This window comes from Balaenoptera musculus, chromosome 6, assembly GCF_009873245.2.
Source record: "Balaenoptera musculus isolate JJ_BM4_2016_0621 chromosome 6, mBalMus1.pri.v3, whole genome shotgun sequence".
NCBI classification, from domain to species: Eukaryota; Metazoa; Chordata; class Mammalia; order Artiodactyla; family Balaenopteridae; genus Balaenoptera; species Balaenoptera musculus.
The window spans coordinates 45,551,558-45,570,820 of NC_045790.1; the positions used below are offsets into that span (position 1 = coordinate 45,551,558).

At 44.6% G+C, this 19,263-nt stretch overlaps 1 protein-coding gene across 1 annotated transcript in view; it reads right to left on the reverse strand.

Annotated features, from left to right (window-relative positions):
- The window catches only part of LOC118897393 (methylthioadenosine phosphorylase), a 38,948-nt gene extending 22,242 nt beyond the window's left edge, over nucleotides 1-16,706 (reverse strand). Inside the window, exons 1-4 of the mRNA XM_036856556.1 lie at nucleotides 16,556-16,706; nucleotides 8,376-8,462; nucleotides 6,791-6,849; nucleotides 2,565-2,732 (exon numbers count right to left, since the gene is read on the reverse strand). Of these exons, the coding sequence (XP_036712451.1) occupies nucleotides 2,565-2,732; nucleotides 6,791-6,849; nucleotides 8,376-8,462; nucleotides 16,556-16,588 (347 nt within the window). The 5' untranslated portion in view covers nucleotides 16,589-16,706. The remainder of the gene's footprint in view (nucleotides 1-2,564; nucleotides 2,733-6,790; nucleotides 6,850-8,375; nucleotides 8,463-16,555) is intronic.
- Nucleotides 16,707-19,263: the final 2,557 nt, after the last annotated feature.

A 19,263-nucleotide genomic window follows, 5' to 3' on the forward strand; every position in this document is an offset into this window, starting at 1 on the left:
TGAGGCCAAACAGAGCCAAGATGACCCTTCTAGAGTTCAGTGCTCCTGCTCCCACAGTTCTAATCCTCTGTGCGCCTCTGCAGGATGCTGCAGTCCTATCAAACATTCTGGGGCTGTGGTTACAGCTATGGGCACTGAGGCTGCAAACAGCATAGCCTGCAGCTCACCATTCATGTCTGATGACAGCACGAAGTGGAGGTTCAGATGCCTGCCTCAACACACCAGGATTTACTCTGTTAAAATGAAAAAGTGCTGTCAGTACAACACATGTAGGGCATTTCTCACAAGGCAAAAAGTTCTGATTCTCCTCTCCTGTAAGACATTCTCAAGCCTGGTTAACAGAAACCACACAGCTCAACACAGCAGCAGTAACACTTAGAAGATGCTCTCCAATAGCAAAATAATGCAAGGCACATACGTAATTTAAAATGTTCTAGCAGCCACATCAAAACAGTATAAGAGAAACAGGTAAAATGAGCTTTAGTACCTTATGTAACTTAATATATCAAAAATGTTATTGTTGCAATATGTAACTGATACAAAATTTGAGATTTCATTCTAAATGTTATTTACTTAGGGGATCCTCCTTCTAACAGACCTTTTTTTCTGTTTTTACCAAGTGATGTTAACTAGCAGACATACTCCAGCCCAGACTCACACTAAAGGCATTTATTGGACAGGTACCACATGCTAGATCCATAAAAGGCACTCGCTAGGGACTCAGAACTCCCAAGGCGAGACTAAGGAGGCAGGTTATAGACATGGCACATAGAAGAAAACAGATACCAGAAGATTTTAAGGTCACACAGCTAATAAGTGCCAAGGCAGAAAGAAACCAGGTCTGATGGCAACGCCTGTTCTCTTTCTATTCTCTTTGTGCCCCACCTGCTTTCTTGAGAGCCAGTATGTGAAACATCTACATTTACTACATGTGAGAAAAAGATCTGGGAAATGCAACAGTGTACAGTTACACCATGTAAGTAACAAATTAATCCCAGGCTTAGTATCCAAGCCAAACTTTTCTTTCCAGTACCATCTATCATACTTTATAAATCCACATCATTCTAGAGTTTTGTGCACTGCATTATTAAAAAAACCACACTGCACCCATTTTCTTAGGTCATTACCTCCAAACACATGTCTTTGACGGCCATAGAGATTTTGATCAAGATGTCCCCTAAACACAAACTCCAGCCTCCCTCTCCCTTCGAACAATCATGTTCATTCAGTCACTCAAAAAATACTGACTGAGCAACCACGGGCCAGGTAGTACTGTGGGTGTTGGGGATAAAGTGGCAAACAGGACATATGGGGTCCGTGCCCTCACACGGTTTACATTCTAGAGGGGAAGATGAAAAACATATAGTGTCAGGTGCAGAAAAATGATAGGAAGAATGAAAGGGGAGGGGCATGTAATGATTTTAGTCTACCCTCATTATTTATTAGGTTGAACCACATGAAATTACTGATATTCAACCATTTCTAACTTAGAACAGGCAATTTCATTTGGTTCAAGCTAATAGCTTCATTTCATCAGGAAACATTCAATGCTTCTGATGGACTACGGAATATTTAAATACCTGAAAAGCAGAAGACACACAGACGAGGTAGGAGAGGCGTTGGGTACAGCGAGCCCAGAGTTAACAGACTGGAAGAGCAGGATGGACTGAGGTGATGGTCTGGGTGAATGGATGGGGAATGCTGATAGGAGCTACCAAGTGGTTTACTCTCTGTGGTACTTCTCCCCACCGCTCTGGCTCAAGTAGCAGACTGCAGTTACCTGTCTCCATCCAGAGCATTCTGGGAAGTGGTTACTTCCCCCAGGAATGGGAGGTGGGAGCAGCATGAGGATGGGGTCCCTAGGAGACCACCCATTTTCTTGTGACTTCTTCAACTACTTCTAAATGCAGAGAAAGCCCAGGATCTTGGCAGTCCATTATTGTTGGCAGTCCAATATTTTGGTAAAGGAACATTATAGATTCCTTGTGCAGTTAAGTAACAGAAAATCCCTAGCTCAGGAACCAACTATTGATCTTAACATCACGAAAAGACAACCAGACATTACGTGCCTCCTGATATGATGCAGAAAGATTCTCACCAAGAATTCAAACCTGGTTCCGATCAGGCCTCTAGAGTTAAGCACTGGTTTACGGTAAACACAGGGGACAGGGGAAGACACTAAATGAGACTTAAGGATGCAATCAGTAAAATCCAGCATGTGGGGAGACTATAGGACAAAAAAGAAAAAAAGGCTTCTCTGGACCCTCATTTCAACAAACCAACTACAAAAAAAAAAAGTCTGTGAGACAATAGGGAAAAAGAGAACACTGCCTAGACATCTAATACTAAGGAAATATTAAGTAACTTGTTTTTTAAAGAGTTCTTGTAAAGTTACAAACTGATAAATGTTGAAGCTGGGAATTAGGAACTTGAGCGTTCATGATGATTCTTCTATTTTGTATCTGTGGGCCTGTGTCCCCTTTCCCCCAAGTCCCCACACATAGTCCACTTGAGCTGGGAATGATCGTACAGGAGGAGCCTGAGCATTTTAGATGACTGCTCACCTGTCAATGAACTGATCAATAATGACGATATCACCAGGCTGAATCTCTTCCTTCAAGGAACCGCAAGCTGTGGTCACTATGACATGTGTACAGCCCTCCTCCTTCAGAGCCCAGATGTTCGCCTGATAGTTGACTTTCGAAGGCATGATGGTATGCTGCCTCCCATGCCTAAGGAAAGAGAGTAAATATATTAAATATGGTAGAGGAGTGAGCAGGGCATTTTTAATACTCTTGGAAAAGAAAACATTTACAGCAGTGCCTTCCAGCCCTTCCCACCAAAATGCTTTCCTTGGCAGAGGAAGAGTGAGAACAGGCCAGGCAATAACCAGCCTACTTTAAGTATAAACTATTTGGTTTTCAAGTGCAGACTCGGGACTTCCCTGGTGGTGCAGTGGTTAAGAATCTGCCTGCCAGTGCAGGGGACACGGGTTCGAGCCCTGGTCCGGGAAGACCCCATGTGCCACGGAGCACCTAAGCCCGTGCGCCACAACTACTGAGCCTGCGCTCTAGAGCCCGAGAGCCAAAACTACCGAGCCCACGTGCCACAACTACTGAAGCCCACGCGCCTAGAGCCCGTGCTCCGCAACAAGAGAAGCCACCGCAATGAGAAGCCCGTGCACCGCAAAGAAGAGTAGCCCCTGCTCGCCGCAACTAGAGAAAGCCCGCACGCAGCAACGGAGACCCAATGCAGCTGAAAATAAAAATAAATAAAGTGCAGACTCAATTTACATTTCATATTTTACTTTCCTATCAAGAGTAGGTAACAGCTTACTTAGAATTCACTCTCCAGTAAAATGTGCCATGTCTATCCTGTGGGGCACCAACACCCCAGAATCTGAGGCATCTGGTCTCTCATAAGCCATGACACGGAAAACAAGAGGTGCCAAGGAAGAAACACCCAAAATAGAAACTCAAGTTTCCAGTCTAATCTCTCTATTCTTTTCTGCCCGATCACCCAAATAAATTAATGAAACATTTAAAATATTAGATTTCCCAGTTGTTTATGTTGACATCAGCAGGTATGGTCCAAGAATGGATCACCTCACGCATCATTACTGTTATGGGCTGAATTATGTCCCCTCCAAATTCTTAGGCTGAAATCCTAACCCCCAATACATCAGAATGTGACCGTATTTGGAGACAGGGTCTTTAATGAGGTAATTAAGTTAAAATGAAGTCATTAGGGTGAGTCCTAATCCAACACGAATGGCGTCCTTATAAAAGGACACAGACATACACAGAGAAGAACATGTGAAGATATAGGGAGAAGACAGTCAGGTACAAGCCAAAGAGAGGGGCCCGGAACAGATCCTTCCCTCCCAACCTCAGAAGGAACCAACCCTGCTGACCCCTTGATCTCCGACCTCTACCCTCCAGAACTGTGAGGAAACAAATTTCTGTTTCCACTCAGTCTGTGGCACCTTGTTATGGCAGCCCCACCACCCTTAACACAACCGCTGATGATTTCGTGGCACGCTTCAAACAAAATCCAAATACTCTGCCATGGCGCTCGTATCATCTGGGCCCAGCCTACAAACGGCAACGTCAGTCCTTACCTTTATCCCTTCCCACCGGGGCTCAGCCTCACTGGCCTCGCTGCTTAGCTACACTCATTCCTGCTCAGCCTTGGCTCGCACATCACCTCGCCAGAGGAGGGCTTTCCACGACCACTGCATCTCCATCACATCACTACCCCCTGACCTTATTTTTCTTTCTGGCACCTGTTGGCCACTGAAACTATATATTTCCTTCTCAGTGTCCATCTTTCCCACTAGCATCAGCCCTGAGGTACGGTGAGGCCCTTATCTGTCTTCCCTGCTGGTACCTAGAACTGGACTTGCTATATGAGTAGTTCAATCTGTTGGACGAAAAACTGAGTACTTACACACACACTCTTTCCCCCTATCTCTCTCACACATACCCCCCCACACCCACCCACCCAGTGTGCCCGTAAACAGCCAGTAACGGGAACTTGATTTCTAAAATTATTTTAAAAAATTCACACGTTAGAGAGTATATTTATAAGCAGTATTTCACAGAGAGTTAAAATTATCCTGAGCTGCTTGAAAAAGTACGAACATCACAGGTAATGTTCTGCCACAGGAAGGCTAAGTGTCAAGAGACCAGTGGTCTTCACATGTGATAATGCAGAAACAGGCTTTCAAGGAAGTAACAACACACAAAAATCTCACTTTGTACGATAATGATTAAAAGTTTGGGCTTTGAAGTAAAACTGCCTGGGTTCAAATCCTAGCTCTGCCACATACCAGCTGTGTGACCTCATCAAAATCACTCAGCTCTCTCAGCCCCCAGTGTTTTTTTTTTTTGATCTGTAAAATGGATAATAAAAACCTGCACCACAGGGTTGCTATCCAATATCCCTTGTATCATTCCATACTGATATTTTGAAATAAACTTTAATGTCTCTTCTGATCACCAACAACAGAATTAAGAATATGGAAATAATTTGTACATAATTGCAGACAAGCATTAGCATATCAGGGTTTTTACCCCAAGGTCATAAACGACCTCTCAGAAGGTGGAAGTCCATGAATGCCCAGAAAGTATGGTAGTCCCCGCTTATCCACAGGAAATGCGTTACAAGACCCCTCTGTGGCTGCTTGAAACTGCGTATAGTACTGACCTCTATATACGCTATGTTTTTTCCTATACTAACAGGTGGGTAGTGTACACAGTGTGGATACGCTGGACAAAGGGATGACTCCTGACCCGAGCAGAGGGGGTGGGACGGCACAAGATTTAAAACTTATGAATTGTTTATTTCTAGACTTTTCCATTTAATACTTTTGGACCACAGTTGACTATGGGTAACTGAAACCGTGGATAAGAGGGGACTCCTGTACATGCATTTTTCTAAGGCTGGTCTCCAAATCTCTGATTAGATTTTCAAAAGAAATTCACATATCAAAAGGAGTTAAGAACCACTGCATAGAGTGGTTCACAGTCCGACACACTTCAGTTCAGCTGGCAAGAGTATAAAACCTTCACCATGGGGCTACAACACGAACCATTTTCTCTTACAGTCTGGAAAAAATTAAGCGTTTATCCAGCAATGACCACAGACCAACAAAGAAGGTTGCCTGAAATCAACCCTATGCGACCATCTAGAACTAAAATTTAGTTTTACTGGACTCAGCAAAGCCACTTCCGTTTCAAAAATGCAGTGTGGCAGACAGACCCTAGGGTGGTCTTCATTTTCATGCTCTGAATAATTCCTTCCTTCTCGACTGTGGGTGGACCTGAGATGCTTCCAACCAACAGAACACAGCGGAAGGTGCTGGGAGTCACTCCCATGATCAGGCCCCAGCCTGCCAGCATGCGCTACCTGGCCCTCCTGCTGGCCTTGCAGCAGCAAGCTGCTGTCTCGTGAACTGCCCACGGGGAGGGCCACAAAGCAGGGAACATGGACAGCCTCTAGGAACTGACAGCCTCAGTCCTTCAACCCTGAGGAACTGAGTTCTGCCAACTCCTACGTGAGCTTGAACGAGGACCTGGAGCTCCAGATAAGAACAAGCACTTAAATATACCCATGTGACACAATATATACTTGTGTGACCCTGAAGAGGACCCAGATGAGCTGTGCCCACACTCCAGTTACCTGGAAACTGGGGGATAATGTATGCTGTTTCAGGCTGCTAAATTTGTGGTCATTTGTTATGCAGCAATAGAAAACTAATACATGCAGTCTGACTAATTTCTAACTGTGTGATAAAATGACTTGCTCTTGTCTTTAGGGAACAGCACGAGCCTTGTCAAGGCAATAAGGGTGTAGACACCACAGAGAACTCACTTCAGCGACCTGAAACCCACTCCCCACAAATCTAGAACTATTACTACACAAGGGGTCATGAATGAAGCAGTTTCTCTTGATCTTGTTAACTAGAAGATAAAAGACAGAAAAGAACAAAAGAAAACATTTCCTCTTGCAGCTAGAACTGAAAGCAGAGCTTCAAGTTTAGTCAAATCATTGCATCACTCATTGGATTGTTCTAAACATTTTCCCAACCTAAGGGGGGATGGGCAAGATCTTTAATCTCCAAAGTCAGTAAAACCTACCCCGAAACCATAAGCGATAAAGATGACTCAGATGCTATGGCTCCACCAACACATTAAAAACTCATACCTGCATCATTACTCTTTTCAGAATTTAAGTTAAATTTAAAATGTCCTTTGGTAGTAACATTCAAAAGCTTGAAATACGTTACCTTGCAAGGAGGACGCAATCAACATTCTTTATCTTCCCCAAAATTAAGGCATCAGAAGGCTGCACATAGTGAAAAATGGTTACAAGTCAGTGATTTAAAAACACATATAGAAACAATCAAAAAGCTGCCATTTCAGTTGTTCACTTGTAGTAGGATTCATAGAAACTTGGGGTCTGAAGGTATATTTCAAAGAAGTAAAAGAGTCTAGATTTGATGGATCAACTTAGTCACTCAATGTTTACTGAGCCCTCTCTACCAGTACAGAGATTCGTAAGACTTAGAAGCATGCGTGGGTAGGTACCATTTAGTAAGATCTATTTGTAGCAAGCACCCCTGGGGACTCTGACACCACACTGATCATACACAGATGTGTCAAGGCTATTTGGCAGGTTCAAGAACAGGTGTGGGTGAAATGCGAAAGGAATAGGAGGCCACTATCAGGGAATTTAAGAACTCAGCACTGGAACCATTTGCTGTGTTAACCAGGTCTAAGATGGCCACAAGATGACCTCAGGTAATGGAGGAAAAGGTCTGGGAACCTAGGAGGTTAAGAAAACATGAGGCTAAGAAGTGAGCAAGCTGACGGCAGGACTTGGAGGATACGGGATCAAATCTAAGGACTTGGCTGAAAAGGAGGGTTTGGTTGGGATTGCCAAATACAGGGATCTTCGCAGGAGGATCAGAGGAACCACAGCATTTGGAAGTAGCCCTATGGAGTTAGGAGAAGGCAGACACCCTCACCCTGGCTGGATGACACAAGGGCTGGGAGAACTAAACAGCCTCCTTTTATTTTTATTTTTTATTTTTTTAAAATTTATTTATTTATTTATTTATTTATGGCTGTGTTGGGTCTTCGTTTCTGTGTGAGGGCTTTCTCTAGTTGCGGCAAGTGGGGGCCACTCTTCATCGCGGTGCGCGGGCCTCTCACTATCGCGGCCTCTCTTGTTGCGGAGCACAGGCTCCAGATGCGCAGGCTCAGCAATTGTGGCTCATGGGCCTAGTCGCTCCACGGCATGTGGGATCTTCCCAGACCAGGGCTCGAACTCGTGTCCCCTGCATTGGCAGGCGGATTCTCAACCACTGCGCCACCAGGGAAGCCCCAGCCTCCTTTTAATAGAAAAGGAGTGTTTTATTTCCAATTCAGTTATGCAGTTGTGTTCTCAGTCCCCCCAAAATCCCCCTTTGGGCCAGGGTGTACTAAGAAAAGGCCATTAGATATTTCCTCCCATTTGTTAAAGACTGTGGTATGACCGATAGGCCCCAAATTAGAAGCTGATTTGAATGCAGTGATCTGGAGAGTACAGTTCCTGTGTTTGAAATGAGCATCTGGCTTCTAGGGGTATAATTAAGAAATTATTTGTACACATTTAAAAGCCATGTTCTCAGTAGTCAAGTCCAAGGCAATCTCAGGGATACTGTCTCAGTTGGCAGAACCCAATAACAGAACTCCTGGCCTCTCTCAGCCTGGGGCAGGCAGCCCTGTGCTGCCAAGACAAAAGCAATTAAAAAAATTTTTTTAACTTAAAAATCAGGGCAGCAGGGAGAAAGAAAAAAGCTAGTATGTCTCCACTAACTGGATATTAACCTTGCCAAATGGAGTGTCCACATATTTTTCGGTTCTTCCTTCTAAGATTTCTGGATCATCCAGGCCTGTCCCACCAATTATTCCAATCTGAAGGAGACAATAAAAAGATATCACATTTGATCAGTTTGCAGTAGAAACAAAATGATTATTTTAAGCAAATTCGTTTATCCATACTCATATGCTCTTCTCCATTCCTGCTAAGCCCTAGTTGTTTTAAAAATCTGAACATTCCTGAAAAGCAGTCATTTATTCAGCAAACATTCGAAAGCCTTCTATATTCCAGAAATAACCAAAGCATGAGTCATCTTTTTGGACTAAATCACATTTTTGCTGACTATTTGAATAACAAATTAGTATGGAAACGTACTTCAACTAGTTTAAATCATAAAGCCAAACCTAAAAATAGGTAAATATGGTTGGAGAAAGTACTTTCTAACCAATTTTATTATCTCTACTAAATGCGTGATGGAATAAATGTTCAAAAAACAACTAGGATAGAAAATATTCAGCATTTCCATTTGGTAAGGATTTCTCCTCATTACCGTACTTGATAAAGAAACGAGAGATTTTCTTTCCTATGCCACTAAAATCAGAGCTGTAAGGGATCACAGATAGAGGAATCTGGAATAGCATGAAAAGTTAGCCTCATTTATATTTATGAAATCCAACTGTCATTCATATACATGTAAATGTAAGTAAGTAATTCAAAGGCCTGTAGTTCCAAATTATTTTTAAGTGTCATATTGCATTTTCTAGACATTAACTTAATTGTCCTCATCTTCAGGAAGTAATTTGAGTTTAAAAACCCTGATATTACCCTATAGAGTTAATCTAATTTGATGATTAAGACACCTGAACAAAAACAATTACAGAGATAACTAAATATATTAATAAACTGTTAACTAAAAATGAAATAACTGAAATCATTAGGAAGGTTTCCCTGGGTTGATACTTCCTAAAGGAAAAATACTATTTAAATTGTCAGCAACAGGCTACAGAGATGACTCTTTACTAGAAACCTAATAAAAAGTCACGTGAGCATGTTTTTTTCAATGAACAGCTTTAAATCTATTGTCACCTGAGTAAAATTTCTACTCAAAGTAGCTCCTTGAGAACAAAACTCCAATGTTAAAAATTAACTGAACATCTGAATTAAATAATTTTGAGATCAGGTTACACAGTTGATTTATACTAGTATGTGGGAAAATAGTTACCTCTCTGGCCCTATTTCCTAGAAAAATAAATCAACAAAATAAGAAAAAGGGCGACTGAGTAAGATTTTTACAAAGAACTGCAGGTTACATGATTTAGTACTTGGAAAGCATCCCACGACTTCCTCACGTGGCTAAACCAGTTTTCGAAGTTGCTGCCACCTTGTGGTACATTGTTGAAACCACAGCAGGTTACATATTCTACAGCAAGTCAACATTTTTCTTTGTTACAACTTAACATCGTAGGTAGAGACTAACCAATACAGGACTGCAGTTTTCAAATCAACAGAAGTGTTCACTTAAGTCAGTGGGTTTAAATTCATTTCAGTTCAGTAGAAATTTTTAAAATCACACTATTTTATGAAATCCTAACCCTTCCTGTAGCTGGTGTCTTTATCATTTCATGTAAGGCCGAAGCACCACAGATCATAGTTGGGATGGGGTAGGGGGTGTAATGAACTGTCCAGCCCATGTCATCACCTCAGACCACCGAACTGAGTTGCTGACTTTGAAATTACTCTCAGCCTACCCTCTGGGGACTCTTCTACTCATGGAAATGTTTGGTGTTTTTTTGCTTCCTTTTTTTTTTTTTAATACTACCCCTCTGACTTGGCTGTTTCTGGCCGTTCCCCTGGGCCACGGCATCTCGCATTCTGGATTTAACACTGGATTCACACTCGTATATACAAAACAAACCAGACTTGGTTTTGAAACCACCCTCTGTTTAGGCAAGCCAGCCCAGCCTCACGGCAGTGAATAAGAAATGCCAGTTGGGGTCTTGCTGAAGTTCAGTGCCCTGGAGCCCACCCTCAGCAGCCCCAAGCTTCAGCCCAAACCACGCTGGCTGCATGATGACCATGCACTGGGTAGCTGTTAACTCAGCCCTCAGTGAGGAATATTTAGTACTGGGTGTGAAAACAAGAGCCATTACAGCTCGTCAGAAAGGCCAGGATGTGTTCTCTGGCACTGGAATTATCTGCAGGAGAGCCCGTCCAGTCAAACTGGCTCAAGTTGTTTCTCAAAACCCATATCTTGGAAGGGACACAGGACAAGTGTAGCAACTGAGTACAGCCACACTAGGGAACTCCATCGCTAACCTTTTTCTTGCTGCAGACGGAGGCCAGCAATGCCAAGATGTGGCAATGTCGCCACCTGCTGGCTCCATGGTAAAGTATAACTATGGGACGAAGCTCCCAAGCACTAGTGGCCTAACTGTCATTCCCCTCCAGCCTCTAAATTCAAATGGTCAGCTCAGTACCTGCCTTGATAAAGTAACTGTGTCTTCGCATTTACATGTCACAGGCACTGTGGCCAAGTTCTCCAGGGGCCTTACCTCATTTAATTTTCACATCCACCCTGTAAGATGGGCCCTATAGTGTAACACCCATTTTATAAAAGAGGAAAGAGAAACACAAAACTTAAAAGAAATTTGTCCCTTTGTTATAAAGCAGAAGCTAACACACCATTGTAAGGCAATTATACTTCAATAAAGATGTTAAAAAAAAAAAAAAAAGAAATTTGTCCAAAGAGCAAATTATAAAGAGCAAAGCTGGGATTGGAACCCAGGTCTTTCATACTCAACCACTATGATGTACTACCTCCCAGTATCCCCTGGAATCCTTGATAAACACCACAACCTATTAGAAATTTGTCTCCATGTTATGAAGAAACTGATCCTCAGAGTTCAAGTTCTGGACGAAGGTCACAGAGCAAGCATGGAAACAGCAACTCGGCAGCTGAGTGACCCACCTTGTAAGGGAGGGGGCTGTCCATGCAAGACCTCATGCATACTTACCAGGCTTTCTAGGCCAGAGGCATCGCCCTCAGTCCAAGCAGTCCTAGAAATGCTTAGGAAAAGTGTTCAAGGTCTGAGATGGAATTTCTGGGCCAATTCTGCCCAGCCAGGACTTCTTCACTACACAAGATAAAGTTCTGAAATAAGGACCCCCCTGGTCCATCAAGGCCATTGCTAGATTTTAACAGCAAGTTGATTCATCGCACACTTTTCCACTTGCAGACCACAAAGCCAAACTCCTCAAAAAGAAGAGATGGTTTGACTTCCTCTCTGAGACTGTGTAAGCATTTTATCTAAATGTTGTCTTACCCGGCCAGAATGGTTACTTCCAACGATACCAAAAGGGTTCACACCAACCCCTACCCTGTGTCCACTTCCCCTGGTACCAGCCACAGGAGATTTCACGTACCCCACTTGGTTTAAACAGCCGCTCACCATCACTTTATACTACATGGAGGAACCTAGCACTCCATGAAGTGGAGAATTTCATTCTTTTCTTATGGCTAATATTCCATTGTGTATATATATACCACTCCTTTATCCTTTCATCTGCTCATGGGCACTTAGGTTGCTTCCATCAACATTTGTTATTTGTAGACTTTTTGATGATAGCCATTTTGACAGGTGTGAGATGATCTCATTGTGGTTTTGATTTGCCTTTCTTTGATGATTAGCGATCATCAAAGAGCAGGATTTGACTATGTTTGGAAATAGGGTCTTTGAAGAGGTAATTAAAGTTAAATGAGGTCTTGGTGGGGGGAGTGCTAATCCAAAATAACTTCAGGTTCAGAACATCCGTGGTTTTTATTTAACCAACCTCTCCTTGCAAAGTCAAGATATTATTCTAATGGGTAGACACCCTCTTTGAAGATACAATTCACCTCCTGAAGTGGTCAGTGACTTTTTGAGGAGGATTTTCCTCCAAGCTTACTGTACTCTGTAGCACTCTCCTTCACTTGTGGAAGGACATAGGATTCTTCCTGGTGCTCCTCCTGGGTCAGCTGCTGGATACTAGAATCCCCAGGGGAGCTTTCAGTACCAAAGCCCAGGTCCCAGATTCCAGATATTCTAATTGAGCAAGACAGAGTTGTTATTTTTCTTAAAGCTCCTCAGGTGGTTCTAACGTGTAGCCATAATTGAGCACCCTTGCGCTAGGGCCCAGATCATAATTTCTAAAATCTGGGCTAGCTGAGCATCATAGGCTGAATAATGGCTCCTGCAAGAGAGCCTCTCAGCATTCTAATTATGAGAACCTGTGCATGTTACCTGTGTGATTAATGATTTTGAGATGGGGAGATGATTCTGGATTATCTGGGTGGACCCTAAATGTAATCACAAGGGTCCTTTGAAGAAGGTCAAATGAGGAAGAAGGCGATGTGATGATGGAAGCAGGGAGAGAAAAGGCGATGTAATGTAGGGCCCAGAGCCAAGGAACGCTGGTGATCTCTAGAAGCTGGAAAAAGCAAGGAAACAGATACTCCCTTAGATCCTCCAAGAGGACCTGCCCTACTGACATCTTGATTTTAGCTCCATAGGACTCATTCTGGACTTCTGACTGCTAGAATTGTTAAGTGACTACACCTGTGTTGTTCTATGCCATCCAGTTTGTGGTGGTTGTGACAGCAGCCAAGGAAACTAGTTCACTAAGAAACACCTGAGGAGCTTGTTAAAAATGCAGATGCCCAGCCTTTTCAAAGCTCCACGGCCAATGGTTATCACATTTTAGCGGGCACCTGAATATACTGAGGCTCTTGAAAATCCAATTTGCTGCCCACCTCCCCATTTCAGATTCAGCAGGATTGGGGAAGGGCCAAAGAATCTGCATTTCTAACAAACTCCCAGGAGGGTGCAGATGCAGCACAGGCTTTGAGAACTACTGCTTTAGATGCTTTTGAGGCACAGACTAGAATACCATGATTATAATCACAATCAAAAAACCTTCCTCAGGGATTTCCCTGGTGGTGCAGGGGATAGGAATCCGCCTGCCAATGCAGGGGACACAGCTTCAATCCCTGGTCTCGGAAGATCCCACATGCCGCGGGGCAACTAAGCCTGTGCGCCACAACTACTGAGCCTGAGCTCTAGAGCCCATGAGCCACAATTACTGAGCCCACGTGCTACAACTACTGAAACCTGTGTGCCTAGAGCCCGTGCTCCACAAGAGGAGCCACCTCAAGATGAAGCCCCAAATGAAGCGCTGCAATGAAGACCCAAAGCAGCCACACACACATACATGCATGCACGCACGCACGCACACACACACACACACCTTTCTCAAAGCAACAGCAAAAAAGCCCCCATCTCTGTTTTTCTCTGCTGCTCAGGACACCAACCTGGCTGCTTCTTCATCTCCTCACCAGGCGGTCTCTGTCTCAGGGATTTATAGCCCAGGGGTCCTCAACCAAGTGCTGAGGCTCTCCTGGGAGGTGCCTGGAAATCCACGGGGAAATTTCTGGCTGCCACAATGACTGGAGGGAGTGCTACCAGCATTTTTTGGGGAGAGGGGACCCAGGATGTGTTCTATGTCCTACAATGCTCAGGACAGTTATACTAAGGGAGGAATTGTCATGCCCCAAATGGCATTGTGTCTCTAGGCAAAAAATGAAGGCTCATTGGTCATTTGGTTTCTAACTGGGGCCTGTGGGTTGTCCACCAGTTTCTCAAGGTCACTCAAGGACTTTCAGTGTGAAGGCCTTTGCTGGCCGCACTCAGCCATCGAAAAAGAGAGCTCCAAAGGCCTGTCCTCCAGTCTAGACTTGACCGTCCCCCTTAATATTGATACCATTTTGTTTATAGCCCACTACCCAACTATGATGGGACCATACCCCCTCCTTGTCATAGCAACCATGTAAACAAGACTTATTTTTAATCCCTCAGAGTAAAAGCTGGGCAGCTGCCTAGGGGAGCCATGGCCCATTACAGGAGCCCTCCAGAATGCCAGAGATCGGTTCAGCCCTCTACATGGCCAAGCATGCCACTGCCCGTGGCTGTTGCCGGAGGACACTGTCTCCCTGAGGTCCTCCCAGACAGTGGCTGCTACTAATACTATGGGAGAGTGTCCACTGGGCACTCGGCAGGCAGCTTGCTTCATGCAAACACTCTACACTCCCTTTTCCTTAAGGCTGCATGACCTTTGTCAACAGAATAAAACAGGGCACAGGGACCACATGTCAGATTTCAGAAATGGCTCACAACATCTAGTTGGTGGAATGCCAGGCTCTAAGCCAATTCTATCACTATCTAGGTCCAACTATAATTCTGGACTCCTTAGGTGACCTTTCTGGGCCTCAGCTTTATGTCCACAAAAAGAGGTTTGTGTGGTTATATGGTCTTAAGGAACACTCCAGCTCTATATTTTATGATCTGGGGATAGGATACGGTTTTCATTAGCTTATTTTGCGCTGGACACTAGCATTTCATGTTTTCTATATAGGATGTTGCCTCAGCAGTCTGGCAGAAGTGGTGTAGGAATCATGGATTTGCAACAGCAAAATTTTCACCTGTTCTAACCCCAAAGAGAAAAATCAGCAGGCAGGCCTAGCACTATTTGTACCTATTAATTTTATATTCTGCAGCTGGCCAAGAACAAAAATATACATCATTCAGTATTTACATCAGGGCTGTAATCACAGTGCCCATTCTGCACTTAAATGCACTGCACTAATTTTACAGGGAAACTGTGTGGTAGGGAGAATGCGAAACCAGGTTAAAGTGAGACTGTTTTAAATACCACTGCTCTCTATTTTTAATGTCACTCTAAGTGTATTCTTGTAAGGGAAAGGCGATAGTTTCCTGCTTGTCCACTGAAAGCTGTGGCCTATCATAATTTAATTTTTGGAGAAAAGATGTTCAAAATTAATCTCAGCTCCCTCACTTAGAAGCACTACCATTTAATAAGTTTCAGCCATGTGCTAGAAAGACAATACAATTCTAACGTCTCAGCAAACCCTGCAGTAATGTTCCCATTTTACTGAAATGAAAAAGAGCTTCATAAAAATTCTGCTTTGTTTTCCATGACTGATAAGGAAGAGGCATTCTACAATATTTGTTTAATGCAAGATTCTTTTCAAAATGGCAAAGGGAATATAGTATCTAAATGTGACTGCAACCCTCCCCAACCCACCCCCTGACATCAAGTGTCTGAAAGCTGCAAGGGCCTACTAAGCTAATCACTCTGGTTGATTACATACTGATCTCAGAGATTTGCCTTCTCCAGGGGGAACTGAACACAAAACGCGGAGTCAAGAGAGATACTTGAAGGCGACGGACCTTCCTATCTCACGGCCAAGAATTTCTAAAGCCAAACAAGTCAACTGAGTTTTTAGCTGATCATAAACAGCCTGGAAGAGATCTTAACTTTGATCCTGTTTATTTCTGTGTACTGTAATTCTACAGTCTCTCCCTGCGATGCATCAACCAGGAAGAAGTGCGTCAAAGCCCCAGGGAAACTTGTTGCAATCCTCGGAACTCGTGCCCTCCTCCGGCCAAAGCTCCCACTGCACAATGATGCCTTGTACCGAGACCTCTGAGGACCAAGGGCACAAGGAAACTGATCCCTAACTTTCAAGGTTGCCAACAAAGCAGTTTAAAGCCAGAGGCCTCCAAACAGAGAGTGGCCCAGTATTCCCATACTCCATTTCGGTGTTCTAAAAAACTCTCAAGAGTTCTCAAAGCAGAGAAGGCCTAAGTTTAGAACACACAAAAAAGCCGGAAGCTTGCAAAAGATCAAGCATGCAGTTTTCCCACGTGGGCCGCGGGCAGAGAGCCAAGTCAGAGCGGAAGCGTTGAAGTCGGTCAGGGCTCAAGGAGCCCGTCTCAGCGGTTGCAGGTGCCCACCCACCTGGCACACCCGCTAGCCCCGGCCAGACGCATCTGCCCAGAAAGGGGCTCGGGAAGGGTTGGGCGCGGGCGCAGCACCGGTCCGCTGTCCCTCTCTGAAGGGCTTGCCTACCTCCTGCGCGCTGCGGATGCAGCTGAGACCAAAGGCTGGGGGACGACGCTGCAATTGTTCTCTCTCCCCCGCCCGCTGCCCCTGGGCTAACCGGCCTCAGACCCTCCCCGCCGCGGCGGGGGCGCACTGGCTGGGCGCACGGCCCAGAGGCGCGGTCTCCCCGGGTGGGAGCGGGATCGTACAGGGCACGGAGGACCGCAGCAGTCGGGACGACTAATCTCACCTTCACGGCCGCGGGAGTGGCACCTGAGGCCATGGCTGCGCGAGGAAGGAGCGACGGCCTCGGGCGGGGTGGAGACGTGGAGCGGCGGAGCGGAGCGGTTTCAGGCGCTCGGCCCGGGGCTGAGCAGCGAGGTCCCGGGGGCGGCTGTGGCTCCTCCTCTTCCTCCCCGGGACAGCTGGATTGGCTGCTGGTGTGGGCTCTCCCCCGCCACCACCCCCCCTCAATTCGAGGTTCCAGTGTCCCGCCCCGTTTGCAGACCTTTCCGGTTCTCCGTTGATTTTTTTTCGACCCCCAGTTATAACTAACGGGCTCATGATAGTGAGAATAATGGAGACCGTTGATTGAGTACTTATGTTGTTCCAGACTCTGTGCCTTGCACTTTAATCAGCTCCGTTAACCATCACAAGAACGCTACAAAGAAGGAAGAGCAGCACTCCCGACAGCGCTTCGTCTCAGCTGCAAGCTCGGCCTTATCTGTAAAACCAGGCCCATTCTCGGTGCAGAAGTTCTCGCGGGAGGGAAAATCGTGGAGAGGAGGGAACAGGCTCTTTGCTGAGGTTACCTCCAGCTGCTAACGCAGGGCGGGGCGGGGCGCGGTTGGCTTTTCTTATCACCGTGACCCAACCGGGGGTTTGCTCCTTTCTGTTAATTCGTGGGGGACAGAGCAGGGGTGGGGTTGACCCAAGACTCAGGGATGACAAAAAGAAAATAAACAGAGTAACGTGGTGGTGGATAACCTTTCTGACCTACACACTCTGGCTGTTTGAGGGCAGGCTTTCAAGGGGATAAAACATTACCTAACTCCCAGCCTGGGTCCACAGGGCCGGGGCCATCTTTAACCTTACGCACACCAGGCAAAGTCCAAGACAACTAGATTCAGAATCCAGACTCATGTCTTCATCACTCATCACTGGCTGGTCACTCCCCCCCGCCCCCCCCCCCCCCCCGTTATACCAGCCCTTCACTGGGATAATCCCTTACTCTCAAAATGCCCATCCCTTTCCTACTGGGATAATCCAATTTAAACTCCCTGGATGGATTAAACTCTCTTCAACAAAATGCTGGGTGACAGTGATGTTCTGATATACAGAAACTTTGCAGATTACTCTGTGGGTGGGAGAATGGCTGTGGAAGGGTAGACTTTCCTCTTTCCCTATAGCAGTAAAACACTGAAACAAGACGGAAGCATAATTTCATTCAAAACATCACTGTCTGGGTGCTCCCTGTATACTGTTCACTTAAACAGTAAAGACTTTCACTCTCTCATTATTTGCTCTAGGTTTAAATTTTCTTGCAATGTAATTTTTCTTCTATTTCTTTTAAGTCATAAAATGAAATAGCAAAGAATAAAAGTAGAAGATTAGGGTGCTCCTTTGAAAGAGCAGGAGGCTGGGAGTTCCTCCCGAATGTAGTTTCCTAGGAGCCTGTCTGCTGCTTGTCCTATTGTTGATAGCCCACTACTCAGAGGGGAACCATTGCAGGGACACAGATACTTGGGTTTTACGGCTGCTTCACAATTAGGAGATCTTGACCAACTTATGTGCTTTAATGTGACCGGCAAGTCCAGTTTCTACTCAGCACTGCCTCCCTGCGGAAAGTTAGACCCTGTTAACAAGTTAAATCCTGTAAGCATTAGAAGACCCCTAGACAAAGAAGGAGTTGGAAACCTGGAAGGATTAAAAACAAAATTCAACTGAGTAAATTGGAAGGTCTGACTGGCTTTATTAGGCAATTCATGAGGGCAGCATCCACCTAGCTAGAACTAGAGGGCTCTCAGAAGTGTTGTACACAATGGAAGGTTTTTATAGGAAGAAGGATGGGGCAGGGAGCTATTAACAAAAGAAAAGAAATGATTATTTTTAGGCCAGGACATCTTTTTGGATGGAAAGGACCAGCAAGGGTTTTATCATGCATATTGCCTCTTCTTCCTCTGTAGTGGGGGAGGGGAGAAGGGAGAGGTGGATGGAGAGGACCCTTGTGACAGATTATCTCATTGGTGCTGATCAGAAAATTTCAAACTATTTCTGAGGAAGGTCGAAACTGCGGTTAGGTTAGGTATTGAGTCTAAGTTTGGTTTCATGGGCTTTTAGCACAAGCAAATGATGCCATTTTGGGCTTGTGGTTTTCTTTTTAACAGGGCTAAACTGGACTTCTGGACTTTCCTACTTTAAATTTCAGGACAGGGCTCAAGCATTTGCTCTTGAACTTGTAATGTCTGTGAAGGGAACATTGTCCCAAGTCTGGTCTGGTTTTTTGAGTGATGTAATTTATAAGCCATTTCTGGGAAGAAATTAGCATTTCTAGACAAAATTTAAACAATTTTTTAACTTCTCAGAAACCAGACACCCACCCACCAGCTGACTGTAAGGCACTATTTTGTTCTTTGTGTATGGGGCATGGAGTTCAAGACAAATTGATACCCCTTCCAAGGGGACTCTAGCAGTTCTCATCATTATGCATTATGAGAAAAGAGCATACAAATATTAGAAGCATGGGACTGGCCTGCTATAGGTAATTTGAACTGACAACAACCACTGCAGAGTTTTCTTAATAAAAGAATCGATTTTAGAAGAACATGTCAAAATAAGTTTTCAGAAAGTTAAAAACATTCAAACAAATAAATAGTTGGCACAAGTCAGAGATGTATTTAACTCATTAATAAAGGAACCAGCAGGATGACAAAGCTGATTCAAAGGAGGATGTAAGAT